General features: G+C 50.0%; 2 protein-coding genes and 1 pseudogene across 2 annotated transcripts in view; 2 read left to right on the forward strand and 1 right to left on the reverse strand.

Annotated features, from left to right (window-relative positions):
* Window positions 1–544: 544 nt before the first annotated feature.
* On the reverse strand, window positions 545–1,551 carry LOC138520512 (uncharacterized; annotated as a pseudogene).
* A 9,659-nt stretch (window positions 1,552–11,210) lies between these two features.
* INVS (inversin) lies at window positions 11,211–16,338 on the forward strand. Its single transcript, XM_069634945.1, has one exon. The coding sequence runs from the start codon at window positions 12,245–12,247 to the stop codon at window positions 15,722–15,724; it is 3,480 nt and encodes a 1,159-aa protein (XP_069491046.1). The 5' UTR covers window positions 11,211–12,244; the 3' UTR covers window positions 15,725–16,338.
* Window positions 16,231–27,669, forward strand: part of LOC138521827 (G-protein-signaling modulator 1-like) — a 165,164-nt gene continuing 153,725 nt past the window's right edge. Inside the window, exon 1 of the mRNA XM_069634947.1 lies at window positions 16,231–16,364. The gene's annotated coding sequence lies outside the window, so the exon portion shown is untranslated. The remainder of the gene's footprint in view (window positions 16,365–27,669) is intronic.

Genomic DNA, 27,669 nt, shown 5'->3' on the forward strand with positions numbered 1-27,669 from the left:
ACTACTTTAAGATGGAAAATCTCCATGCAGTTTTTCTATCCTGGCCACAGCGGCAAGAAAATGTTTCCTTGGTTTGGGAATTTGTTTATATCTTAAAAGTACGTCCTATTTCCTCCGAAATGAAGTCACTTCGCCCAGCCCTGGGTCGGGAACAGACAGCTCAGGGGGATATTGTAATCAATTTGCGGTCCCCGTGTGTTTTTCCAAAAGGGGACCCTTCTTCGGTTTTCTACCCTGTTCTGTTTGTGTCCACAGACACTTGTATAATTTCTTTAACTGTGTCCCCTCCACGCATTGTGTGTTCTCCTCCAAATCCACTGGGCTATGGTTAGTTCTCATGAGCATCATAAGAAACTGGCTAATCCCCATAATTAAGTGCAAAATATAAATTGGAAATATGGAAGTTATGTTCGGCTTCTGAATGATCCGTGTGTCCCAAGCATCCATCAAGGTCTTACTGCTTGAGTGTTACTTATCAAAATGGCCTGCTCTTCCTGCGCTGTTTGACCATCGCAGCCATCTTCTCATCCCTTCCAATAGCCCGTCACATATAGTGTACGTGCCACTCGTGCCCAAACAGCTTCCCAAGCCCCAGCTCTTCCACCAGTACCAAGGAGCTCCGGGCCCCGACCAGGTCCTGTTTATTGGCCAGGACTAAAACTGCCTCCAAGAAACTTGAGGAGAACCATCTCCGGTTCCGGAAGCACCTCAAAACCTTTCTCTTTGCTTCTGTTTTCTCTCCTCCTCTCCCATGCTGAATTTCCTAGCTGATACTGAAACTGCACTGGCTCCCTGGCTACCCTCTGATCTCGGGCCCAGGTCCCCTGCCCTGCAAGTCGCACACCTGCACTGCCTTCCTGGCAACCCCTGCACCTGGGGACGGTTTTCTGTATCCCTTCAGTCCACCAGCACTTGACACCTGTTGTCTGCACTTACCCCTTGCACTTGCCACCACCTGGCCATACTTGTACTTATTTATCCTTTTATCCCATGTTCTGCACTGTGCCCTCCCCCTTCCACCCCTGCATGTTCCCCCTCCCCCCTTCCCATGCACTTGTGCGATCTGAATGACACCTGGCCTAGTAGGATCGTTGTCTTTGTCTTCCCTCTGTTCCCCCTCCCTTGCCTCGTAGCACCTTGAAACACCTGTGTATAGGCGCGTTATAAATGCCATATTATATCACTGGAACGCCCCACATTTGATCATTCTCTAAGATGGCATCCAGCTTGTACCGGGCCTCCTCCAAGCGCTCTTTGTCGGTGCTGTCCACCACGAAGAGCAGCCCATCCGTATTGGTGAAGTAGTGCCTCCACAGAGGCCGGATCTTGGCTTGGCTACCTACGTCCCAAACTGTGAAGGACGCATTCTTCATGGACTCCACTGTCTCAACGTTGAAGCCAATGGTGGGGATAGTGGTCAGTCTTGTTCAGCTTCAGTTTGTAGAGAATGGTGGTTTTGCCAGCATGGTCCAACCCCAGCATCAGGATCCACACTTCCATGCCACTGATGCTCTTCAACGCTACATGGAGTGTGCTGAGGTAAACACCCATGGTTCCAGCAACCTGTACCAAGAGGTATGTGACTCTCTACTTGTGCAATTGAGTTTGCAGTGTGCCAACTCCACAGCTGGTGTCCCTGGGTTGCAGGTAGTATGCAGTGTTAGCATGCAGCCTAGTTCTTCTCTACACCTACACCTCACACACACCCAATGCACTTCCGTCTTGAGCCGAATCTCCTTAAATTCTGGAATCTCAAGACTTTCCTCTTCTCTCTCCCTCAACCCTGCTAACCCAGTTCTCTGTTTTCCCGCTCTCCCTCCTCTTCCTTACAACACGCTGCCTGGCTGTCGGTGTACCTCAGAGTCTCACTGGTCCCCCGCACCACTTGCCCGTCCATTTTCGCACTTGACTCAGAGCCCTACACCTCACCCACACTCACTGCACTTACGAAATGTACCCTAGAGTGTGGCCCTCTGCACTTACCTCAGTCTCAACCGACTGGGTGCACTTCATCCTCCTGCCCCCACACCCCACCTTGACCATCTGTGCACTGGCTCGATCCGTACGCACCACGCCTGAAGATCGTATGTCTGTTCCCCCTTGTCTTCACCCCTTAATTGCACTGGTAAAACTGCAGAATCGCCACCAGCCGTATTTGCTATCTCCCAAACTGTTAAATGTGTTTTTTTACTCACTGACTTTGACTGTGCAGACTTCTATTGCCTCCGAATTTCATGGGCTATGAGCGACTGTTGTTTCCCCTTGCTCCCACCCTCCTTGAGCGCCTTGAAACACTTGCCTGTGTATAGGCGCTATATAAATAAACAATACCATACCTTATATATACACAGCTGACTGACCACACATAGGCCTTTCACTTCAGGTTTCCCCAGTCAACATATTTCGCAATCTTGGTTGTGATTGGTTCTGGGCTTTTTTTATTGCGTTATACTGTGACTCACAGCCGGTTGGCTTTCGACTCAGCATTACAGCCAGCTCTGAAAGTGAATTGCTGGAACTTGGAAGGTGCCCGGCTGGAGTGGGGCGCGTCTTCCTGCCGCAGTGTCTGATGGAACGGCAAGTGATTCACTGTCAAGGGTCAGAACAAGTTTTCCCCCGAGCGTGTGGGAGCTGACGTCACAACTCCATCCTCATTTTCATGGCCAGTCTTTGTGCACTCGATGCAAAATGTTTAACGCTGACAACGACGGGATCCCGCGTCCTACGAAGGAGGGCCCCTCGGCGGAGGCCCCCCTTAGTGCCGACTGCCTCACGCGGCACGGGGGCAAGAGGAGTCGGGAGGGGATGGGGGGGGTGAGCCAAGCATTACTCCACCCAGAAGGAGGGGCAAGGGGGTGGTTGACATCTCCCGTGCGCCCATTGGCGCTATAAAAACACCTGGACAAGGGTTGCAGGGTCTCTCTTTGCCGGCTCCTCGCCAACGTTGCAGTCACAAGTCCAAAGTTGCAGGCCAGTTCCAGCCGGGTCGGGTTTCTAGAAAGGTCGTCTTTCCAGGCGGTGGTTGTTCCAGGCGTAGCACAAAGGAGCGAGCGACGGCGGTAGGACTCGGGCGGTAGAACAGAAGCGGATTTCGGTTCGAGCCGGGACACAAGGTAAATGCGGGCAGGAGGAAGGAAGAACTAGGGGGTGGGCATCGGCGGCGCATGGCGGCTTAGGAGGGGCTGGTGGCCGCGTTGGAGGGGGGGCGTTATATCCGCGCACACCACGTGGTGAATATTTGGGGGGTTGGAAGTTAAATTACAGACAGGGCGCATAGTCAGGTGCGCCAGAAGTTGAGGATGAAGTTAAGGGCCGGCGGGGTAAACGCATGTCGCGTGAGCAAAGGGCCACGGCATGGCACAGGGGGAAACCGGAGGCAGGCAGGAAGGGATCATGGTCGTTTGGTATGGTTCGACCCATAGTTGGAATCCACCTCAAGTCAAGGGCCTCGCGGCCACGGGCACAGGACATCACCATTCGGCAAAACGGGCCGGGTATTAGGACATTCAGGTTAATAATCCAAACACGGCAACATTTTCCGATCCCTGCATGATTACTACGGCTCGCAAAGCAGCAGGCCATCATTATGCACACACGTAAGAGGCCAAGCCTCGTATGGGCAGCGATTGCCATGTTCAGTTGAAAGTGTGGAAATCGGCATGCATGGGAAAGTTAGGTGGGATAGTAGTGCATGATGTTTCCATGCCATAGTGGTTTTCCAAGTTTTGTTCACCAAGAGGATTGGTGGTGCATTCCCTCAGCGAGGGAGCTGCGCATTTCAACGACTCCGGTTTAATAGGAACGATATTGGGGTAATCCTATGCATGGGCTTGCTAATGGTGTTCACGTGTAGCAAAGTAGAGAGTTGGAGCACCAGGACACATAGTTTAAGGGATGTCTAATGGGATCGCCCGGGAGGGGCAAATCGGTTACTGTAGGGCAGGGGGTCGTTAAGGATTTATTAGGAGGGGGAGGTGCGCGGTATGCTAAACATTAACCCAGCAGAGGGGCCAAGGAATGAATGGGTATCGGGGATAACATAGGCAACGCAGACACGCGAAACGACCTTGGCTTCCAGGAAGGGGGTGCTGTGCGGGAAAGGGTCGCACAGGTTAATTTTAGTCCCGAAGCTTAAGCGGGGAGGGCTCTCGTTGCCCTTATATACAGTGGCTATTAGCGTGGGGGATCCAGGAGGCGCGGCAAGGACACACCTATAGTTGTATTGGCAAAATATACCGGCCATTGTAAGGCACGTGAGTGCGGGCAAACAACTACATGGTTCGGTCTCGGATGGGGGAGGGCGCGGGCCGGTGCACCCCTCATGGGCAATGGCGTCGGGCTGAGGGTCCAGGTTTTAGCCGACGGACGGTCGCGCACTCTGTCGGGGGAAAAGTTGTTCCAACTACGGCCAGGGGGCCAGGTCATAGCCACAAGGGTTTCAAGCATTTTCAAGGTGTGGATTGTGCTAGACTGTGTGGGTCGTGGCAGCGCTTTTGGGAAAGTTATTGTTTACCGGGCATGGGCAGCCTCCGTCCTATGGGACATGGTGGGCATATATTACATGCGGGAAATAAGTCAGTTTTGGGTTTGCAGACAAAATGAACAGTGTTAATGGCCACCGCGCCACGTGGCTTTATTTTCGAAATGTGCACGCACAGCATTTCCAATGTTTGGTTGGGTATGACGGTGTGGGTCGTTGGCAGGTCTTGTGGGAAAACAATTGTTTAACAAACATGTCTTACTGAGGTAGGTGGCGGTTATACAAGTATAAATAAAGAAATGCATAGGAGGTTTAAAATTACTTTTCTATAATTCTCAGCTAAGAGGCAGCGCCTAGTAGGGATGCGCTGGTTTTCAATTGCATGCCAACAAGCGCACTGGGGCACGACGCCCAGGAGGAAGGTATCACAGGTACGGCAGTACAAATGGAGGAGTGCTGCCATCAAGTGGAGAGGAGGAAACATGATGGTTAAGGGTGCCGTTAGCAGGAAGGAGTATGGGTGGCAAAGACGAAATGGGGGTCCCTTTTAAATGCAGGTATTTGGTAATGGATGCATCAGGAAGGCACAGGATGGGTACAAGGGTCTGCACATAGAAATGGGGACAGAGGGTTAATAGGCAGGCACGAAGCTCCTAAGTTATAGAGGGCAAACTATGGTGCAAGGTACAGAGTGCAGGAGGGGTTGGTTGTTCAGTGAAGGCTAATACCACGCTCCAATCGGGGAGGGGAACAACCATGGTGCGGGAAATGAGTGGCCAGATGGCTGTGGCGCCACGGGGGGCTGCGGACTAAAGGTTTGCGGCAGGGTGCCGCTGGGGGTTCCAGGGGTTCGAGTAAGGTAGGACACAGGAGTAGGCCCACGTATGGTTGCAAGGCTGCCTTTTCTGATTCTGGATTGGGCTGTATGGAAGGATGCCCTTGCCGCCGCATGCTCAGGGGCAGTGCAGGTTGAATATGGTTTGGTGAATTGAATGGTGGGGGGACGTTTTAACACATTGGATCGCTCTGGGGGAAAAGAGGCACTCTGCAAGGCGCATTAATGGATGCTTGGGTAGTGATTCGTTAATGTTAATTTGCTGACACAACCACGGGCAGCGGGTTGGTCGCGGTGAAATGTTTGATTGCAAAAGGGGGGTGAGGGAGTGTAACATCTGGGATCGTGCTGGGGAGAAGGGGTTGCAAGGCAAGGTTTATTAAATGTTTGCATGTTTAACGGGTAGAGAGAGGTAGTTGCATTCTTGCCGAGCCTGGAAGGCGTTTAATTTGTGCTCTAATACCAGATGGTGGCAATGGAGTCAGAGTGCGGGCTGGTCTCGTTTTCCAGGTTTGTAACACCATTGGTTGGGCTTTTGGTCAGTGGGTCCACGCAGGGGCAAGGCGTTTGTGATTAAAGATTGTTGCATATCTAGTGGGTAGAATGAGTTATTTGCGAATGGCTTTGTGGGCGGGTGGCATCGCTTTTGGGGTAAAGTGATTTGCTTGCCGGCCATGGCATAACTCATTCAAACACAAGTGGTTGTTGGGTGAGCGGTTATGGGTCGCCACATGTTGAAACGGTGTGAAGGGGCTTTCTGGGTTGGTGGAAGGGTCGGAGTTAGGGATATTGCGCCTGCTTGCATGTTTACCTGGGGGTGGGCGGTGCAACAATAGTAGTTAGCCACGTGGCAAGGCAGAGGTTTGGGGCATTGGGACTAGAGTTAATGCATGTTTAATGGGTTGCCATATTCAGGTACTGTATCGCGGAGTTACGTTTGAAGGTATGATTGGGAGGGTGGGGGGCTCGGAAGGCAAACTTAAATCCCAGCAGAGGGGCCATAGAAGGAAGGGATGGGTAACAACCATTTTCAGGAGGGTAACGTGGCCATCGGGTGTGGATGGACACTTGGCTCTTGGGGGGGGGGGGGAGTGGGATGGGGAGTTGCAAGGTTATTATTAAAGAATGATGGCCAGGTTGGCGTTTACCAGGAGGCAGTCTCTTTACTGCCAGACTGGCCCTGAGTAGGCGTTTGCGCTCAACGGAGGGTGCATGGGTGGAGGTTTGAAGGGTGGTTTGAATTCAGTGCGGGCGGGGGTTAAGTTGTGGCGTGCGCTATGGGGTGGTGAATTTGATGTTGATGAACTTGTGCATAGGTGGGTACATGAAGTGAAATGCGTGGGGTAGGCTTGTTGCTGTGCGAAAAGTAAACTTAATATGCAGGAATGGTGGAGTGACATGGCGCAGGGTGCGTCATCATTGTTGTCATATTTCTGTGCTCTGGGCACTGGTTGTGTTTTCGAAGTTTTAATTCAGTGCGGGCGGGGTTAAGTTTTGGCGCGCGCTAAGGGGAAGGGGTGAATTTTGCTGTAGATGAACTTGCGCATAAGTGGGCTACACAAAGGGAAATGCGTCACCCCTCATGGGGTGGGGGAAGGCGTTTTGCATCACGTGCAACAGTAGTGCAGCAGCGATAAGGCCCGCCAAGGGGCTACAAGGCAAAAGGCAGGACGGTTGAGCGCTGGGGTCCGTTGGTGCGCTTCTGGCCGGGGTGGGGGGGGGTTTGGATACCCAAGGGGCATGGTGGCAGTGGTGACCATTAGGGTTAATTTGCTTTCAATCTACAGTGGGATGGTCGCGTTTCAAATGTTTTGTTGCATAAGGGGGGGGATTTCATACATAGAGATTGTGCTGTTTATATGGATTTGCAAGGCTAAGATTACCAATGTCATTAGGTTTAGTGGGTAAAGGAGGGTATTTGCATCCAGCGGGGTGTTCAAAGTAGGCTTTGTGTTCATTCGGCAATACCTTTCGTTGGCATTGCAGATCCAATGTACTTAACAGGCACTTTATCAAAAACGTAGCATGGCAGTTGCACTTAGCATGGAGAGGTGGAGCGTTGGTCAGTAAAAATGAGCAAATTAAAGGAAAGGTATTATGCAAACAGCTAGTAGCCAAAAAATAGTAGCTGCTTTTGGGTTTCGTCACTTTCAGCAGAGCTCGCAGCCATCAATTTTGTCACGATCATCTTTATAGATGTGGCGGGGGGGCGCGCAAAAAAAAAAAAAACGGGCTGCATGGGGACCGACTGCAGGTGCATCGCAAATGGGTTTGAAACTGTTGAGCGCAGAGATCAGGGAGCACGGCCATTAAATATAAATCGCGATGGAGTTATGGACGGGGTCCCGGCTCGGCTTGTAACATTAGGTTTTAGGCGAGGTTTGATAACAGGCATGGGGATTAAATACAGGTGAGGTAGCTATGGGGTTCGCAGGTGCCAGCTGCGGCAGGAGGAAGCAATGGTTGCTAGTGAACACCGCACGTTTTGACGCGGTGGGGAATTTATAACGAGCATATACACAAGTGTTTCAAGGCGCAAATGAGGTCTGGAAGGATTGGATTACCACGCAGGTGGAATGATGGATACAGTTTTAAATGCTCGATCTGTTGGATTGTCGAAGTGTGGGCTGGAATGCGGCACATTTAGGCGGAGAGAGTGCGGGCTCGTACGGGCGGGTAAGCAGCACGTCGGGCAAGGCGCACAAAGGTTTTACATGGGTAGGCGGGGATACGCCGGGCAAGATATCCAGCGGCAGTGTGAACGCCCTTGTGCTGCGCCAGGATCGTCCACAAGCACAAAAGCATAAAAGAGTGGAGGAAAGTGAGGTAGAGTCTGATGTTTGCCGACAATAGAATGTACATTCAAACCTGGGGGCAACGCCCGGCCAAAGACCGCAAGGAGCCGGTGCGTGTTCGGCGTTTGTACATATAAAATCGTTTCTCTCTCTAATGATTCACCAAGGACGTTCACTGCACAATCTCGCTTTTTCGCTACTTACCAGTGTCCCTTAAGGTTGGGAGTTTTTACAATGTTCACAGGGTTCAAGGAGTAAGATTAACCAACAACAGATACAGGAAGAGAGCGTTTGGTTAGAACAATTGGAAACTTGGGTACGCCTACAGATGCCCATGAGAGCGTAGTGGCGCAAGGTTTTGCATGACTAGCTGCGGTTAAAACAGAGCATTTTGGGCTGGGTGCAAGGGCAAACCCCCCCACTCTGGGCGGGGCAAGTGATAGAGCGGCACAGGCGCAACCTCCGCCACAGGCTTTAGAAGTGGGATGGCCAACAGCGCAGGTTAAGCTAGGGGAAAGGTAGGGTGCGCAAGCCGGATTCCCCTCTCTCTCTTGCAGGAGAGGGGTGCTCTGGCGGGCGTGTGAAGGGGGGCAAAGGGAGGGGGCGCTAGGAGGGGCTGATTACGTGCATGGTGACAGGGGGGGTTGCAAGGGAAGAGGGGGTGGGCGAGGGCAGAGCGGACACGGGGAGGGGGGGTGGAAGAATTGGACAGGATTCCTAGCATACGGAAAGGATATGACATGGGTAAATCAGTCTATCAAATCAATAGTCATTAAGACATTGCTTAGACAGATGCAACAACAGAAGTTATCAAAAGGCTTACAAATGAGGGCCCACAAGGAAGGGGGGGTGGAATGCTATAGATGTACCCATTAAGAAAGGCTGTTAGTTTGCCCAAAACGCCCCCTCCCCAACACTTAGGGGGTTTGGAGGGCCTCCGCTAGGAAACGGAACGGAGCGGTCAAAGGAAGGCCTCATTTCGGAACGCCGCTGCCAGGTCAGGGGCCCTCCTGCAATGGAGTACGGAATAAGCAGCAAACTGTCAGGAGGAGCACCAGCAGGGAAGGCCGCAGCACCATTCATCACGCCACCGGTTCTAGCCGGAGGGCCTGCGTGTCTGTTGCGGACAGAATGAATGGGGGTAAAAAGAACAGGTTGGGAGTATAACTGGGGATTCGTGCACTAAGGCGACCAGGTGCATGAGGGGGAACTCACTGCGGCCGGTGGCCCGCTGCGAGTCATGGCGGTGACACCGGTCGCAGCGACCGGTCTCTTGCAGACAAGCCCAGCGGATGTTATCTGGTGTTCCCGTTAGAAAGTACTGGCGGATACCACAAGGGGAACTGCACAGCCATCAGCTCATTAAGAACGGCGCCCATGAGTATAAGACTCAGGGGAGGCCCACGTTAATGGGGAGGGTTAGGGGGCTTGGAAGACCTTTCCAACTCCAAAAGTGGGTGGGGGAAATGGGAAGTGCATCGTTGGAAACTGAAAATTGGAAAGCAACAATGAAGTCAGGAAGGGGGGGTTAATTGAAAGTTTGCACTGTAAACGGGGCTCCGGAAAGTACGTTGGTAACTGAGGGGAAGGGGGGACCCTGGGAGTTGGGGGAGGTTAAGGGGGGGTTCAAGAGAGGGGGGAACTTCGTGATTGGCAGCTTAATGAGATCAAAAAGAAACTTGGGGGGGGGGCCTTGGAGTGCGGGGGGTAGGGCCCAGGAGGAGCAGGGGGGATAGTTGGGGAGGACCCCTCTTTAGCGAAAGGCAGGGGAAGAGGATGGGGATGGGGATAAGAAGGATGCTGGGCTCTGGGGGATAGGTAGCGCTTGATGGATGGGGCTCTCTAGAACAGGAGGGCGCGATGGGGGCCGGAGGGGATGGGACAACTAAGGCGGCGGGGAGAGCTAGGGCAGATCGGGGTCTTGGCGGAAGGGGGGGAGAGGGGCTCCCTGGCAGGATGGGTTGGAGGAAGACCTGTTTGGGGAGAGATAATTAACAATGATTAATAAGACAACCCGGGGAAACGGGAAGAGGGAATCCAGGGGTAAGGGAGCAAAAGGGGAAAAGGAGACCGGAACGCATCCTTTAGACGGAGCCTAAGCGGAAATGGAGAATGGAAAGAAAGTAAAGCACGGAATAAAATTGCACTTAAATAGCGTTGGGGAAAGAAAAATGAAAAGAAAATTGCAAAACAAAGAAAGAAATTGCAAAACAAAGAAATGGCCAAAGGGTAGAGAGGGACTGCTGAGGAAGGGACTGGGCGCCCGCGCCGGGTCCCCCAAGGACCGGAAGGGGCGGGGGGGGGGGGGAGTTGCTTGCTCTCAGCGCAGAATCCTGAGCGTGAACGGAACACCTGTAAGCTAACTCCTGACTTTGTGTAATAAAGTTTGCTGTGGCAATTTTTTCTCCCACTCATCCTACTGGTCTCTGCCTATCCTTTGGATGGATGGGGGTTGGGCTGATTTGGGAGGAGGGTAGCCGGGCAGGAGTGAGAGTCGGAATGTGGAATGAGAGCTGGGGGGGGCATTGGGAGCAACAAGGGCTGTCACCGTGCCACCCCACTGAGGGTGTCGGCGCTAAATTCATAGTGGAACGAATGTAGTATGCTTTGTGTTTCTGCCCAGGCACTGCGGCAGGTTCAGTGACCCCCCCCCCCTGAGTGCAGGGTTCACACCAAGTTGCCAACATAGCCCATCCCAAACTGTTGATGATTATCCAGCCTCGATTTCCTTTGCATTATGGAATTTGCAGTGAGCTTCATAATGATAAAAGCAGAAATACAAGTCCCAGAATGCACAGAAAAAAGCAGGGCTAGTTACGCACCTAAAGGTTGGAATGGATCATGTGGGCAACTGCTGGTCTGCTTCTTCCCTCTTGGGGTGAAAAGATAGGACCCCCACCCCCGTCGCCGCACAAAAGGATAGGATCCCCTCCGCACAAGTGTGCTCTTCCGCTGCCCCTCAAACAGTTTCCGGCGTTTTCCGCCTCGCACGGGGGGGGGGGGGGGGGGGGGTTTGGGTTATGTGTGTGCCTCCCTAGGGCACCCCAAGGTTCAGTGATAAATAGCAGGCGGCTGCCATGTTCACACCCCTCTGGGCTTTTGGTGGGATTGAGGGGGAAGCCCGCATGTCCTGCTGCGCCATCTCCTCTCCCCCTCGTATCCCGCGTCTCGGGTCGCCTTCACTTCTCTTCTCTGCAGCCCGCGCCTCCCACCGTATCCTCCTCCCTCTCCGGCCTTCCCAGGATCTGGCCCTAATCCCCGCCCCCGTGATGATCTCTCACCTCGCCCCCTCCCTCCATCCACGGCGGGGTCTCGGGAAAGGCTCCACCCTTTCTCCCTCTACCCCTCCCTTTCCCGCCGCTGTGCTCCCCCTCCCCCTCCCCCTCCCCTGGAGGGCGGCTTCAGCAGAGTGCACTTGAACACAGCAAGGCCGGCCGGGGCCTCAAGCGAGCACCGTGGCGGACAAGGCCTCATATTCGCGCATTTCCAAGAGGCTGGAAGCGAGACTGCGGGATCCAGCACCTCAGCCCTCATTGCTGCTGCAGCAGAGCACGACTTTCTGAACTTTCCAGAGTGTCCAGTGAACTGTCATGGCTGACCTGGACCAGACGTCACGACCTAACCTGCTCAACTTTACATACACTAAAAGGGGAAAGTGTGCAGGCCTGCCTCGGGCGGCATGGCAGCTCTAGACTCGATCTCACGAACCCACCAAGACTCCAGTGACCTCCCTCAGCCTCTGAGCCTTCAGGCTGGCCTTTGCCCACGTCTGCACCAGAGTAGACCTCAGCTTACTGGATATCCCAGGATTTAAATCAAAGAACCTGCATCTTAAACCGGCCTCTGCCATCATGCCCGATTGCAAGAGGGCTTCCTTAGCTTCTTGGAACTTGAGTGAGGGTCTGGTGGCATCCCTTAACCATCTTGACTTCCCCAGAAAAGGGCTCAGGATCTACCTGAACTTTACTGGTTCCTGACCGGAAGGGTCTAGAAACTGGCCCCAGCCGGAATGCCTTATACAGAGTCTGCACCAACAGCTGGTCAAGCCCCCCAGGCACCATGGCCAACTTCCTGAATCGTCCAGACTTCCAAATGCGATTCCGGTGGCTAGCCTGAATCATCATCATCCTCATCATGGCCGGTGTCTCACCTGAGAATCTCCCCGGAGACCATCAGCCTGCCTCTGCAGTCCATGCAGCTGCAGTGACAGGCGATAAACGGGTCCTAGAGAAGCACCTGACAGCTCAGCCCGAGCTGAAAGATCGAGAAGACCAACTGGGTCGGACGCCACTCATGTACTGTGTGCTTGCCGACCGACTGGATTGTGCTGCACTGCTGCTCAAGGCTGGTGCTGACGTCAACCGAGCAGACCGCAGCCGACGCTCTGCTCTGCACCTGGCTGCACAGACCGGTAACTACCGCTTTGTGAAGCTGCTTTTAGCCAGGCGGGCAGACTGGATGCAGAAAGATTCTGAAGAGACTACGCCGCTGCACTTGGCCACCAGACCAAAGAGCGCCAAGTGCCTGGCGCTGCTGCTGAAACACATGGCGCCAGGCGAAGTGGATGCACAGGACCGCAATAAGCAGACAGCTCTGCACTGGAGCGCCTACCACAACAACCCAGAGCATGGCCGGCTCCTCATTCGGCACAACTCTAACATTGGCATTCCCGATGTCGACGGCAGAATCCCACTGCATTGGGCCGCGCACAGTCCAGACCCTGGTGCCGTACATATGGTGCGTTGTATCTTGGATGCTGCCCCCACAGAATCGTTGCTGAACTGGCAGGATTATGAGGGCCGTACTCCCTTGCACTTCGCTGTGGCTGCTGGAAATGAGTCTGTGGTGGAGGCCTTGACTTCTTACCAGGGCTGCCGTGTGATGGCCTATGACAATTTGTTCCGCACCCCACTGCACTGGGCGGCACTGCTTGGCCATGCATCCATCGCCCGCCGGCTGCTTGACCGTCACCGTGAGGGTGCTGTACCATCAGACGGACAGGGTGCTACCCCACTGCACTACGCCGCACAGAGCAATTACCCCGAAACAGTGGAGGTGTTCCTGAGGCATCCCACTGGCTGCGACGATGCTGACCTGGAGGGACGCACTGCTTTTATGTGGGCAGCCGGCAAAGGCAGTGATGATGTGGTGAGGGCCATGCTGGTCCTGAAACCCGAGCTCGATGTCAACTTGGCAGATCGTTATGGCGGAACGGCTTTGCATGCTGCCTCGCTAGCAGGGCATGTGAGCACAGTACGACTGCTGCTGGAACAGGGTGCCCGGGCTGATGCTTCAGACCTTGCCAAACAAACTCCACTCTTTCGTGCTTGCGAGATGGGGCACCAGACAGTTGTACAGGCACTCATTGAGGGAGGTGCCAGGGTGGACCTGGTGGACCAAGACGGAAGGTCCCCATTGCACTGGGCTGCCCTAGGGGGGAATGCTAACGTCTGCCGGATCCTTATGGAGAATGCCATTGACCCCAATGTACGGGACTCTGGGGGACGCACACCGCTGCAATGTGCTGCTCATGGTGGCTATATCACCTGCATGGCAGCACTACTGGAGAGCAAGGCTGATGCTAATGTCCAGGACAAAGAGGGCCGGACAGCCCTGCACTGGTCTTGCAACAACGGCTACCTCGATGCTGTGAAGCTGCTTCTGGCCTTCGATGCATTTCCAAACCAGATGGAAAACAGCGAAGAGAGGTACACGCCTCTGGACTATGCCCTGCTGGGGGAACACCACCAGGTGGTCCAGTTCATGCTCGAGCGCGGAGCCCTGTCAATCGCTGCTATCCAGGATATTGCTAGCACCAGGATCCAGGCTGTTTACAAAGGCTACAAGGTGCGCCGGGCCTTTCAAGAACGCAAGATCCTCCTCATGAAGCACGAGTTGCTGAGAAAGGGGGCTGCCGCCAAGAAAAGGGAAGAAGGACACAGGCGACGTGAGACAGAGGGGGGCATCATCCAAAAACGGGCAACGGCAGCAACCAGCCTTCACATGAAGAGGGAGGATGGTGGTGCAGACGTTCAGCCCCTAAATGGTGTAGAACAGGAGGTGGCGATCAGCACCGACCCACAAAACCAGATGGAGGAAGCCAACAAGGGAACACCCAAAACGATCGAAGACCAGCCCCCCCACAAGGGAGTCAGTAAAGTGTCACCAAGGGCATTTGAAAACCATCCCCCATTGGTGGACATAAATGAGAGATCGCCCAGGGAAGCCAAGGCAGCCAAAGAGAAGTCCTCACCCACAGAAGGAAACACAGACTCCCCTAATGCAGCCAAAGACAAACTTCCATTCGAGAATGTCAACAAAGCGTTTCCAAAGGCAACCAAAGAGAAGCCCAGATTGAAGCAAGTCAATGACTCATCACATAAGGCTGCCAAAGACAAGCTCTCCTTGGAGCAAGCCAGCGAAGGGTCACCGAAGGTAGCCAAAGACAAGCACCGGCCTGTGAAAGCTGTTGTAGGTTCGCCCAAGGCTATCAAAGATAATCGCTTGCGGGAGGAAGCTTCAGTCGCAGGTGAAGAAAAGAAGAGAACAAAGGACACATCTCAACAGCCATCCAAGTGCACAGCCATGCGTGTCCACCTCCGTTCTGACAGAGGGTCTGAGGGCAATAGACAGGTTGCACCTAGTGAGGTCTTAACATCAGCAGAATCCGCAGGGAGGATGCGTGAGGAACCACAGGCAGGTGCAAACAGCCAGGGTGCACTTGGCTACAAAAACCTCACACCTTCTTGTAAACTATCATTAGAGGGACCCAGACCAGTGTCCTCCGGTGGCAGATGTCAGGCAGAATCTGCAAGCTCCTCTGGCAGGAAGACCAAGGCCCCCAGATCAAGCCATGCAGAGAAAGCGGTGCAAGGACTAAAGCCAGGGAAGGACCTAGTGACTCAAGGATTTGCGTGTGGACGGTGTTCACCAGCTGGCTCCAGCAGGCCTGGCAGCGCCAAGGGAGGCCTCTTGAAGATTAATGATACTGGGATAAAAGGGAGTAATATGCGAAAAAACATACTACCTAGCCTGCCGTGCCAAGCAGGAACGGCAAGCTGCACGGCAGGTGACGTAGCCATGTCGGCTTTGCTTGGACCGACTATCCGCTTGAAAGAAACCCAGCACAGCTGTGCTAGTTCTAGACTCTGGCCATCTATTTCATGGCATAGTCAGAATATAGACTTCGTCCCAACTGCAGAGAAGCTGGCAGTGATACAAAGGGAGCGGGCCAGGAAGGAGCTCTTCCGGAAGAAGGCACATGCCGCCACTGTCATCCAGGAAGCATGGTGGCGTTACAAGTTGAAGCAGGAGCTCTCCCAACTCCTAAGCGTGGTGCGACACAGCAACAAATCAGAAGAGAAGTGGAGGAGGCGAACCACAGCTTGTATAATATGGTTGGTTTGGGGAAAGCATCTGGACCAGAACTTGGCTCTGCCCGTTACCCCCTGCCGAAAGCAACAGACCAGAAGGGTACCTGCAAAGTCTGCCAAGCCCCCCTCCGTCCTACAACAAGTCTATGGGAATTCTCAGGATGGGAAGAGGCTACGCCCCTGCCGACCAACCTCCAGGCATAGACTCTCAGCCCGGGACCTCATACTTGGGGGACGCTAAAAGCCAGAACATCAAAGTCACTTCCAATACCTCCCAATAGCATTTGCAGGGAGCAAAACATAATCCCTTGGACTGCAGCGTATTCCTTCAGACTCTAAAGAACACAGTTTCTGGAAACGTTATCAAATTTTGTGACATTCACCAAGTCCTTGGGTCAGGTTTTTGACATCCCACCTGCATTCTGAATTTTTAGACTGTTGAATATGGCAGAGGAACCACTGACAATCTGCCACAGTGGGGCATTTTGGCGGCGACAGATGTGCCACACCACCAAGTATCTAATGGCTACTGTATTATCTTCTTGTTCAAGTGTAATTTCCTGGCACACGCATCACTTTCTGATGCATCAACTCCTGGTTCCCAACCACTTCCTGTTTCCCGCTTTCATTCCTGCCATTGGATGGCAACACCCAGTTTTCCTGGCGAGCACATTGGGTTTGCCAGAAGAACCCACCTCTCAAGGTACCACTGCAGGCAGGCATTTGCTCCGGGAATTGTCCAGGTGCTAAACATCAGAACTTTTGGAAGCAGGCAGATGGTTTCGTCCATCACTTCTTCAGGGATCACTTTTCTTGTTCTCTCACAAATAAAATCATGGAAAATATTTCAAGAAACCAGCCTTTGAAGTCTCTTCATTCAGGTACTGGATGTGTTTTGCGAATCGCTACGTTTTGAATGCAATGATTGCAGAGCTCGCCATTCACTAGCCAGGCGCTTCTGTGGGCAAACATTGTCTGGCATGTTGGGTGATGTGAGTTACCAGTACATGAGCATTGATTGTGAGCATATCGATGAAAACGGCCCATTTATCACAGCAAAGTGAATACATTGCAATCAATTGCCACTTACCTAGGTACATTTTTCAAAAGTCCCAAGGCAGCAGGTAAATCTGTTTTCCTAATATTACATGTGCATATGAACATATATGTGTGTTTTGCATCTGGTGCCAGTTGCTAAAAGTTTGTCTTTGCTACCCTTGCCCTTCACAGTCTTAACTCCCCAAAGGTTAGTCCATTTCACTGATCCTCACACATTTTACAAACAAACTCTCATTTGGTCTCTACATATTTGTTAAACAAATTTGGCAAGGGGGGTGCGTGTATTAACTGCCCAATTTGGCCTTAATATTAGGAACTTTTCTGTAATCTTAAACTGGAAGTATACAGACAATGGAAAAAGTATCAAGTGTTATGCTAGCAAGTTAAAATCTGGCTAGCACCGGTTAAATTGCCTTCGAATCTAAGGCAATTTAACTGGTGCTAGCCAGATTTTAACAATAGATACTTTCTATCTGAGGAGAGCCTGATTGTCTGAACACCAACGGCTACAAGGAGCGACTGTTCCCTCTCCAGGCAACTGGTGCCATATGAACATTCCTATGTGACGTTTCCTGAGTGTGTTTGGAGATGTACATAATGTTTAAAGCATAACAGGCCTTATGCAATGGCCAGAAATGTTATAATTTGGATCTCGCGCGGAAGTTCGATCGCGGCACACTACCAGCTCCTCGTTCTCCAACGGTAACCCATGCTCACTGAAGAATACCCGATACTCAGGACATTCCCTTTGCACTTGCACATCAAATCTTTATTTTGTTCTCTGCACACCACACACTGAGGGATGAAAGGAAACCCTACCCCCATGGTCAGGCTTTTCTCCTCCCTCGTAGGTGGCGGCGCAGCAGAGCATTGAAGTAGCCTGTGTCAGGTCTGAGTATCTTACTTCATCCTGTATCTTTTTATTTGTAACCAGTGGCCTACAGTGCTGCATTTATTATCGAAAAAAAGCAAGACTACAAGTCCCAGAATACAAAGAAAACCCCAGGACTTGATTCCATAGCACATTGAGGCAGTCCTTGGGTTGAACGCATGCTGTATGGATTGCAAGCAAGACATATGCGAGTACAAATACAGACACTGACTGCACCCGGAGCTATTTTTGACCCACCCAATGGCAATTGGTGCCGTTCAAATACAACTGCGTGACATTAACTCTTTGCGCTTGGCAGTGTTCATAAGGAAGTACTGGCACACATCTAGGGGACATTTAAAGCACAGGTGGTACAAAAAGTTCGATTAGGCCTCTCGCCTAGAAGCTGGATTGTCAGTGTCCTGTAGCTCTTGGGTAGCTCCTGCTTATGTGCTGATGCTTGGTCATCACATGTTTATTTTGATGTCTGGATACTCTGTATGATTGTTACTGTAAATTCAAGAATGCCTGTTCTGATATCGTTTTGGGAGTTTCCTCTGGGTTCCATGTCTTAAAATCACGGCAAAAATGGCTGTGGATAGAAAATATCGCCGCAAAAATGCAGTGATTTTGCCACCACAATCATGTAAACGATAACGATGCGGGGGACACCCCCGACCCATTATACCATTTAAGGGGAGCCGGGGACACCCCTGCAACCCCCACTCCCCTTAAATGGTATAATGGGGTACACCTTTACCCGGTCCAACCACAGCATTTTTGCTGCAAATTTTTTTTTCCGGTGAGATTTTTGCCGCGATTTTATTACCCGATACCTTCCTCTGTTCTGCATTTGATCATCACAATTGTATTGCTGCCTTATCTAATTCGGCTGGATGTTCCACTCCACTTGTAAAAGTGTGATCCTTGTTTGTTGCCTTCTATTTCCCATTGCATACTTCTTTTTGGGTTATTTATGTGTGTGTGTTTTGTGTGCTGCTAACTGCGAGCACAATCTCTTTGCGACGCCTCCAAGGCCAGGGTGGGGCATACAGACAGACTCCTGACATTTCACAGTATTTTGACGCATTCAGATCAGTTGCATGCAAAGAGGAGGGCGACAAAAAGAAGAAAAAAAACTGTGCTGAGTTTGTTTTATTTTGCCATCGTTGGACAAAAAGAGGCGGCGCTTGTCTTAAAAGGGCAGTACACAGGCTGCTGTGGAGAGAAGCTCCAGATAAATGTATTGTACAAACACACGCTTCAGTCCCACACACTAATATCTCATCACTTCTAGTAAATATAAGACGGCGCTGAAGGTGGCATGTACCGTCTAGAAGCCCAAACTAAATGTACAGCAATTCTACCCAAAATCCATCTCTGAGCCAGGTGGGAAGCGGAAAAACAGGCTCTGGGTTCCTAAAGAAAGCAAAAGCCAACACGTAGTCCATAAACGCGATCTGATGAATTGTCATCAACAAACTAAAGATGTATTATAAAAAAAAGTCGCCCCATCACAGCTGCGGGGAAATCCTGCAGGGCTGCAAACTCAAGACATCCAGGCCCAAAAGGGGACACAAGCGACGGAGAAACCAAAAGTGAAGACGCTCGCCATGTAATGGCCAAGAGGCCGCCCATTGGGTACACTTCTGCTCTGGTCTCTCAGCGCCAAGAAGCCACTCTTTATACATTCCATTGACATATTCTATTTCTGGAGGGATGGCCAGGAAAGAATTGCGCAATAGCAATGCTATAGCAAGAAGACTACATTTCAAATAACCAAAGTTGGAAGTATGGCGGGAAGGGAATGCAGAGCGATTGTTGGGGGTCTGCAGAACCCCACCGCCCCATTTGTGTGTCCCTAAACAAGTCATTATGCACCCTACAGGACAAGGACTGGGATGCAGGCGCATCACTGTCTTGGCAGGAGTGCTAGGGGACAGATGGCAGTCACCTCTGATCGCGCCCTGCTGTGCCCAGATTCTGTACCCAACCGCAGAGGTATTAGGCCCGGCTGGAATTGAGCCAATCACAAGGGTGGCAATCAGGGCTGAGGTCTAAACCCCTGCAGACTTCCCCCAAGGGGTGTCCGGACACCTAATCCTTCCGAGCAAGCTTTTCCTGGACTACTAGCATCCGCCTCGCATTGCAGGTAAGTGGAGTGAACAGATCAGAGGTACAATATGTTTGCAGGACACACGCACACACACACACACACCTCCCCCCCAGCCATGCGCACCGTCACCCATAGTCCCCAACCCACGTTGTGTTAGAGCATCTCCTGCGAGCCTTCTGTGCTGCCATCGAATCAGAGGGGTAATCACCATGGCTGCGAAGCCATACATGCCCCTCACCTACATTTGAAATGTCCCCTTTGCCCCCCTCCTTACTCCCCCTGAGTTTTCCAGTCCTATGTTTTCCCTTCAGTGCTGCAGTCCCTGAAGTTAGTTGAAGAAAGTCTTGTCGAGCCGATAGGTGGGCGTGGGGTACAGAGCTGTTTCGCCTGGGGTTCCCCATCGAATGTTATGATGTATGATAGGTTATTTATAATGCGATTAATACCCAGAGGTTTCTAAGCGCGGACCTGGGGATCGAACCCGCGTTGCTCCGTGTCGTCTTCCTTCCAAGGCGAGCACGTAATGCCCCTGTCCATGCTGTACTTGGAATTACCCTTTCATTGTACCTCTTTTGTTTTAATCTATAGCCCTCCTGTCTCCCTAGGGATGTTCAGGAGGCAGCAGTTTATGGGGAATGGATTTTAAGGGCAAGCTCATCTTGAGTCACCCTTCTAACTCTTGAACGCTGCTCATGTTTTGAATTTTGATGGGCTTTCGGAATTTTTAAGATCCGGATCCGACCGTCCATTCCAGGTTTTCTTTTTTCTTTGCACTCTGGTACCCCTAGTTCTGCATTTATAATGGCGCGTATGCATAGGATATGGCTACAATAATGAAAAGCAGCACTTGCCTTTTTTGAAATTGACTAGTCCTGGGCCAGAACAGCTTGTGCCGCTTCAGCCTTACAATGTAAACCACCTGCATGCCTCAAGGCAGCGTCCCAGGGACTGAATGCAAGCGAGCCATCTTGCATTAAATTGATGTTGATAACAGTGCGCAACCTGCATTTGGTGCATGCTAAATCTGGCTCACTCATTGGCCCGCGCTGGTTGAGGGCTCTTTTGAGCATTGCCTGAATAGCTACCAGGCCAGCCCCTCCATGCTTCGTTCAGAAGAACATTTTCACTGCTCCAGGACCCCAGCACTGCCCTGTCCATCAGGTGGGGGTCCCAGCTAGGTAGGCTGATGTTTCACTAGTATTGACCCATCGTTGCAGTAAGACTTGAGTAGTGTGAGATTCCACCCGCAGTGCCATGTCTCTACAGGGTCGCAAGTGAGCTTCCCCCAGAAATATCTCAATGCTATAGGACCTCAAGGGAGTTCTAGGGCTCTGGCAGTGTGAGCTTACTTCATTGTCAAGGCAGGAGGACAGTAGCTGGAATCCTTCTCCTCCAAAGCCGTGTCAGTGCTGCGGAACTCCACCAGTGTGGACTTTCCCCAGAGGAAGACTTATTGGTTCTCCAATGCATTTTGTAAAAACCTATGCCTCTGCCTCGCCCTGACTTCTCCTCTTATTCCTGTGCTCTCAAGCGATCTCCAGATTGCATGTGTGCGCTACAAACTACCCCAAACTAGTTACAATCACGTAACTGCCAAATATATCTGGGGTGGGAACAGAGTCATTTGTATTGTTGGCGGGAGGTAGGGCGCTGTCTTATGTCATTGGTTTAGATTTCTATCATTATTCAGTAGGGGAGCAAGGCAAGCACGTCAACCAGAAGTTCTGTAGTATAGCAAGTATGGGTGGCTGGGCAGCCTAGAAGCAACTTGCCTTATAGCAGTGCAAGGTGGCAGTGGCAGACAATACACCCGGAAGTAGTAGTACAGAGATGGGAGGGGGTTGGAGAGGGGCGGGGGAGTTGTCCAAAGCCTGCTTCTAAGAATCAAAAGTCAGATTTACCAGTGAATATACAACAGACGGATGTTATATATTGCTGTTGGGCTCTGATCACCCATACACAGACCAGCTGTGGAGCCATAAGGTTTTGTCCAAGTTAGCTTTATTGTACATGTTTACACTTGTACAGGAACCAGTTTCTCTTTATATGTACAGTACCATCACTGGTAGCCACAATGGACATCACAGGAACATAGACAGGTAGATACACGGACAGAGACCCACCGGCCATCCGTACACACCAAGCTCAGGACCCCAAATGACATTCATAGAACAGTCACAGAACCACTCAACATTTTCCTGAGCTGCTCATCATTCATGCATCAACATTCTGATAGCAAGCACTCCTGGCCAGTGACAATACAAGACTACATCATAACATCAGATTCAATATTGGATGTGTTGAGCACACTGTGCGTGTGTTTTGTGCATTAAGGGCCCAGTACCTAATTTTCATTTTCCGGGGAGCTTTCTTTGTAATTGTCTGCCATGTTTGTTGTTTCTGTGAAGCACTTATTTGTGTGTTAAATATTATGATTTCTACCCCACTGGCTACCCTAGACCCTGTAGCACACGCCAACGTTAAGCACAATCGGGTCTGGCTTCTCTGAAGGACTGAGGGTTCCCAGAGTGTCACCATCGTCTGAGGCAGCGTTCCTGAAGTGATGTCACAGTGCGATGCTGTGTTCCTGGAGTGATGTCACAGTTTGAAGTTTGGGGTTCTGGAGTGATCTACAGGCTGACCTCTGGTTATTGTAGTAATCTCATAATCGGAGGTCTGGTTTGAATCAATATGGCAATCTGATGTTTGCTTCCCGGAGAGATGTCCTTTCCAAGCTTGATAAGAGAGCTACAGCTTAGTTGGTGTAAAAGCCAGTCTAAGGGCCTTGTGACAGTTCAACTTTGCCTGAGCGATATGAGCACAATGTTTTAAAATGTCCTTGTCATCTTGTATTTGAATTATTTTTATATTTATATGATCTACAATTGGGACGAAGGGGGCCCCTTGTTGCATATACCCTCTGAGGGACGAGGAACTAACACGACCAGATGACACCCTGTCATCAGGCTAGCAATGTGTCCACCCCAGGTGTTTTCTTTGACAAAACAATTGCTTTGGATGTTTAAATCCAATTTGTTCAAATGATAGTAACAAAGACGAGTACATTTATTTAATCATTTTTATTTTAATTGTTAATTTATAATGTGCTTAATATGGGGATTGAAACCTGCATTGCGCTGCGTTGTCTTGCTTCCAAGAACAACACGTTGCACCTGAGCTATCCTTCCTCACCGGTTTGCGTGGGACAGGAAGTCTGTTGTAATGGGCATCTGTGTGTGGTTGCAGAATGGTGTGATGTCACATGGAGTCTGGAGTGTTGGTGAGTGACTGGGTTCTTACAGTGACAGTTATAGTTGCTGTGCTGGCTGGGATGGATATTCCAGTGCTTCTGTCCATCTATCTTACCTGTGCTCACAGTCAGGGAATAAACTTACCCAATGACTTACCTCCTGACTCCAGCATGGTGTGTGAGCCTGAGAGCCCTATTACTTCAAAGTCATTATCTGGTCTTTGAAGAAATAAGCTATGGTACTGAGTGTACCTTTTTGGTGTATTTTCCTCTCCCTTCCTGAATGAAGTTGTAATATTGTTTGCATATGAAGGGCCCCTAATGCCTTTTGGAGCTTTACCCTCTCTGTCACTATATAGACCCCCACAGCCACGCCATGCACACCTGGATGCAGCCTTTGTTACGTGCACACGCACAACACACTGGCCACTCACCAGACGTATCGACTTACAGCCCTCGCAGTACCCTTGCCTGCACAGCTAATTAGCATCTCGGTAATTAAGAGCCAAGCTCAAGTTGATATCAATTAACACTGTGGGTGGCACAAAACATTTAACGATAAATACGGCAAATAAAACATCCCACCCTACTCGCTCCAGGTTTGTAATTACGCTAAGCAGGCAAGCAATTAGGCCCGAGTTATTAATTGGAAGAAAAATGGTAGATGGTGCATAGGACTCTCCGTTGTTCCTCTGTCTTTTAATGTTAAATGTTAATGTTAAAGGATACTTGTACCGCGCACTATCACCACCTGAGTGGTCCCCTGGCGGCTCTGAAAAAGGGAGGTGAGGGTGTGCTAGTGGGAATAAGCTGGAAAAGTGCAAGAGAGCAGTGTTGGGATGTTGGCGACCTCAACCCGGAATTCCGTTGGCTGGGCTTGGGGTGTTTTCCGGGCCGGTAGTCATCATGTGCTGTTGTGCAAGTCTATGTGTGGTTTGTTATGTTGTTGCAGTGTAGTAAACTTTGTTCCGATTGTTGTGTTATAGGTTTGTGGTTGTGTTTGGTTAGAGATTGAGAGGTATATGCCGAGGAGTGAAATTGTTAGTGGATTGGTTAATTGGGCAAATGCTAAACAGTCACAATTCTATCAAAGTGTGGCATATGCTGACGTTTTAAGCCTAACTAGATGCGATGCCGGCTAGTGTTTACAATTACATCTAGATGCGACGCCAGCTAATGTTCATGATTACGTCTAGGTGCGGCACATGCTAACGTTCACAATTCCATATAACTGTGGTTTTTGCTAATAATTACAGTTCCCTCTGAGTGTGGCACATGCTGGCCTTCACGATCACTTCTAGATGCGACAGCGGCGAATGTTCACGATTACGTCTAGAGGCGGTGCCGGCTAATGTTCGTGATTACGCCTGGATGTGGCACATGCTAACATTCACCATTCCATCTAAATGTGGCATGTGCTAATAATCACAGTTCTATCCAAGTGTGGCACATGCTGACCTTCGTGATCATATCTAGATGCGATGCGGGCTAATATTCACGATTACGTCTGGGTGTGGCACATTTACCCCTGGGTTGGACACATTGCTAGCCTGATGACAGGTGTGGCATGTGCTAATAATTATAATTCCGTCTAAGTGTGGCACATGCGGACCTTCACTTTCCCATCTAGATGCAACGTATGCCAATGTTCACGATTACGTCTAGGTGTGGCATATGTTAATAAACACAATTCCATCTGAGTATGGCATATGTTAATAATCACAAATTCTAAGTGTGGCACATGCTGATAATCACGATTACATCTAAGTGCGACATATGCCAAAAATCACAATTCTATCTAAGTGTGGCACATGCTAATAACCACAATTCCATCTAAGTGTGGCATATGCTAAGCTATTTTAAGCGGAAACATGTCTGCTAGGTGGTTTGACCGTCAAAGGTTGACCTCTCAACATTAGAATACATCAAATGAGAATGCTGAAGGCTAATTACTGGATGCCTATATTTTGAACTGTTACCTTGTGACAAAGCAAGAAGCCAGTGTTTGTGCGAAGCTCGCACATGCCGATTTGCCCCGTGCTGAAAATGTGGGGAAGGGAAGCCAACTTCTTTACTATCCTGACATATCATTTAACACTTTTCTTTTGCATACATTGTTATTCCACACCATTTGCATTTAGAAGTAAGGATTGACAATAGGTTTATTAGTATAGGCCCTTTTATTTTGACAGAGACTCCACTAGGACTGTGTTATTATTATTTGATGGTCATAGCTTGCTCCCATCCTTAGATTTAGAGTTAGATAGAAGTTTAACCAACCAATTGAAGTTCAATAAACACCCTTGAACTGTGATCCCTTGTGTCTGTCTTCACTATTGCCACAATGAGTAGCCGCCCTGTAGTTATGGTTAAGATGCTCAACTCATAGGATGAGCACTTTTTGGTGACTTATAACTGTTGCATCCCTGGACGAGTCCTCACCAAACTTTGCAAAAAAAGTTTATGGCCACCTCGGACTGTTTCTGCGAAGTTGGTGAGTTTTCGTCCAGGTGGGTCAAAGTTATAGGCGGGGTTCCAAAACTTGTGGTTTTCCTCATAGATGCAAATTTTGCTTACGCCTAGAGACCAAACTGCTGGATGGATTTTCACCAAATTTGCACCAGGAGCGGCAGCTCGGTCAAACGCACACTTTTGTAAATTTGTTGTAAATCCGTCTAGCATTTTTTTTCTAAAAACAGCCAAAAAGTAGGTAAAAAGAAATTGGTGATATCTGAGCTCAATCTGTGGACTCACTTCCCTATCCGGTCTGCGGACACCCTCCTGGACCAATCAGGGTGCGGCGTGATGTCCACGGACATCGTACGCGTCCGCTGATTGGATGGTGAAAAACGTGAGCTGCGTCAGATATTTGAAACGGTCACCATTTTGGATCTGCGAATGGCCACTGTTGTCAGCGGACATCGCGGTAAAAACATATGAAAAAACACAATATTGCACTTGTGAAACTAATGAAACAATCTCTGGGGAGGTGAGGGGTGATGAGTTTGGGATGGGAAATGGCGACAAAAAGCCAAAAAACAGGTGGTTTTCTGCCTTTGAAGTTCGCAAACATTTCAGGGACAGCCCTGCAATGTTCGCAAACATCTCTAATGTTCAGAGGCATCCATACATATTTGTGCATTTAAGGGTTGGAGAAAAGCAGTTTTAAGATGTCTTATAACTTTGGCGTCAATGAATGAAACTGCATGACATTTTGTGGTGATATTCTGGGTCTCACTTTGAATGGTTCTACAAAGTATGGTACTGTTCTGCCAAGAGGGTTCAAAATTAGAGGGGGGTCCCAACCTATTTGAAAGGCTTATACATTTGGAGCCGTTTCACAAATCTGCACAGAGGTTTGCAAACAGATTTAAGACCCATATTTGAATGTTTTTGCAAAGTTTAGTGGGATTTTGTGAAGAGGGGGCACATTGAGAGGGGGTGTTTGAACATTTTTATATGGCTTATTTACTTAGTTGTCATTTGTCAAATGTGTACACATTTTTTTAGAAAGATAGACCCGATCTTGAATGTTTGTGCAAATTCCTAATGGATTTTAAGTGGGAGATAAGTGACTATTTTATGTACGTACATTTTGATACTTTTCAAAAAATAAAACACGGATGAATTTGCAGAAAAGTTGTGCAAGGAGCATTGGCAAGGACATGAAAGCATGGTTTTGCAAATGCGTCTGCGTTTTATTTTTTGAAAAGTGTCATAATGAAGGTATAAAAAAATAGTGTTATACTTTTGGTGAATGAGGTATAGCCTGTGGCCATGGGCAGCGGCCAGATAGTACACATCATGGACTGTGGCCATGGGCAGCGGCCAGATAGTACGAGTCATGGACTGTGGCCATTGGCTGCGGCCAGATAGTACAAGTCATGGACTGTGGCCATGGGCAACGGCCAGATAGTACAAGTCATGGACTGTGGCCATGGGCAGCGGCCAGATAGTACGAGTCATGGACTGCGGTCATGGGCAGTGGCCAGATTGACTCCAACAATCTGGCTACTGGCTATGACCACGAACGACTGGCAATGGGCTTAAAGTGGGCATGGCCACCAGGGAATGGCTATGTGGTAAAGTTTTTGAAAATCGGGATAGGTTTGAGACTTTGGTGAAACTGAAAGGTTCAGGGCAGCTGGTGGATTCTGGGGGGTTAAGGAGTTGAGGTATGGTACGGTAAGATTAATGATAGCATCCTACTCAAAACCATCTCCCTGACACATAAATGACCCATACATGCCTAAACAACACAGCACCGCTGTACCTAAGAGAGAGGATAGTTAGAACATCTACCCACCCCACTAGAACTACCAACACCTTTGGCCTTAAGATACCCAGATTTAAGCTGAAGAAATCTGGAGGCAATAGTTTCCCGGTGAAAGCTGCCCAATTCTGGAACGCACTACCCCTAGCACTTAGATTTGACCAATCCTACCTGAGCTTCAGGCGCCACACGTTGAACTGGTTGCATTCTAATGACATACAACCTCTTTGGCCCCTCAGCGATGTATGTTCCTTTATAGACTTGCACGATTGTATCATCCTACTTGCCTCACCCTAGCGTCTGTCATGATATTGCAACCTCGTCACTGTGTAACTATATCCTATGCAACAAGCTTCAAGTATGTATAGCTGTCATGCTATTGTAACTACTTCACTCTGCAACTTTATCTTATGTAACAAGCTTTAAGTATTCTTATACCATGTTGCGCCCAGTTACCTACGGGTTCGGTGCGCCCTACAAATCAATCAATAAACAAACCTACTGCGATAAAATGAGTTTACCGCCCGCTCTTCATCTATCTGTATACTAACCCAAGAAATCTGAACACAGAATAAGTACACTGAGACTAATTCACCTTTCTTTTGGGTTATTTATCA

Source organism: Ambystoma mexicanum, chromosome 13, assembly GCF_040938575.1.
Source record: "Ambystoma mexicanum isolate Mex_15411 chromosome 13, UKY_AmexF1_1, whole genome shotgun sequence".
NCBI classification, from domain to species: domain Eukaryota; kingdom Metazoa; phylum Chordata; class Amphibia; order Caudata; family Ambystomatidae; genus Ambystoma; species Ambystoma mexicanum.

Bases quoted from the DNA above. Each gene is read 5' to 3' on its own strand.
- INVS (XM_069634945.1), top strand. From the start codon at position 12,245: ATGGCCGGTGTCTCACCTGAGAATCTCCCCGGAGACCATCAGCCTGCC.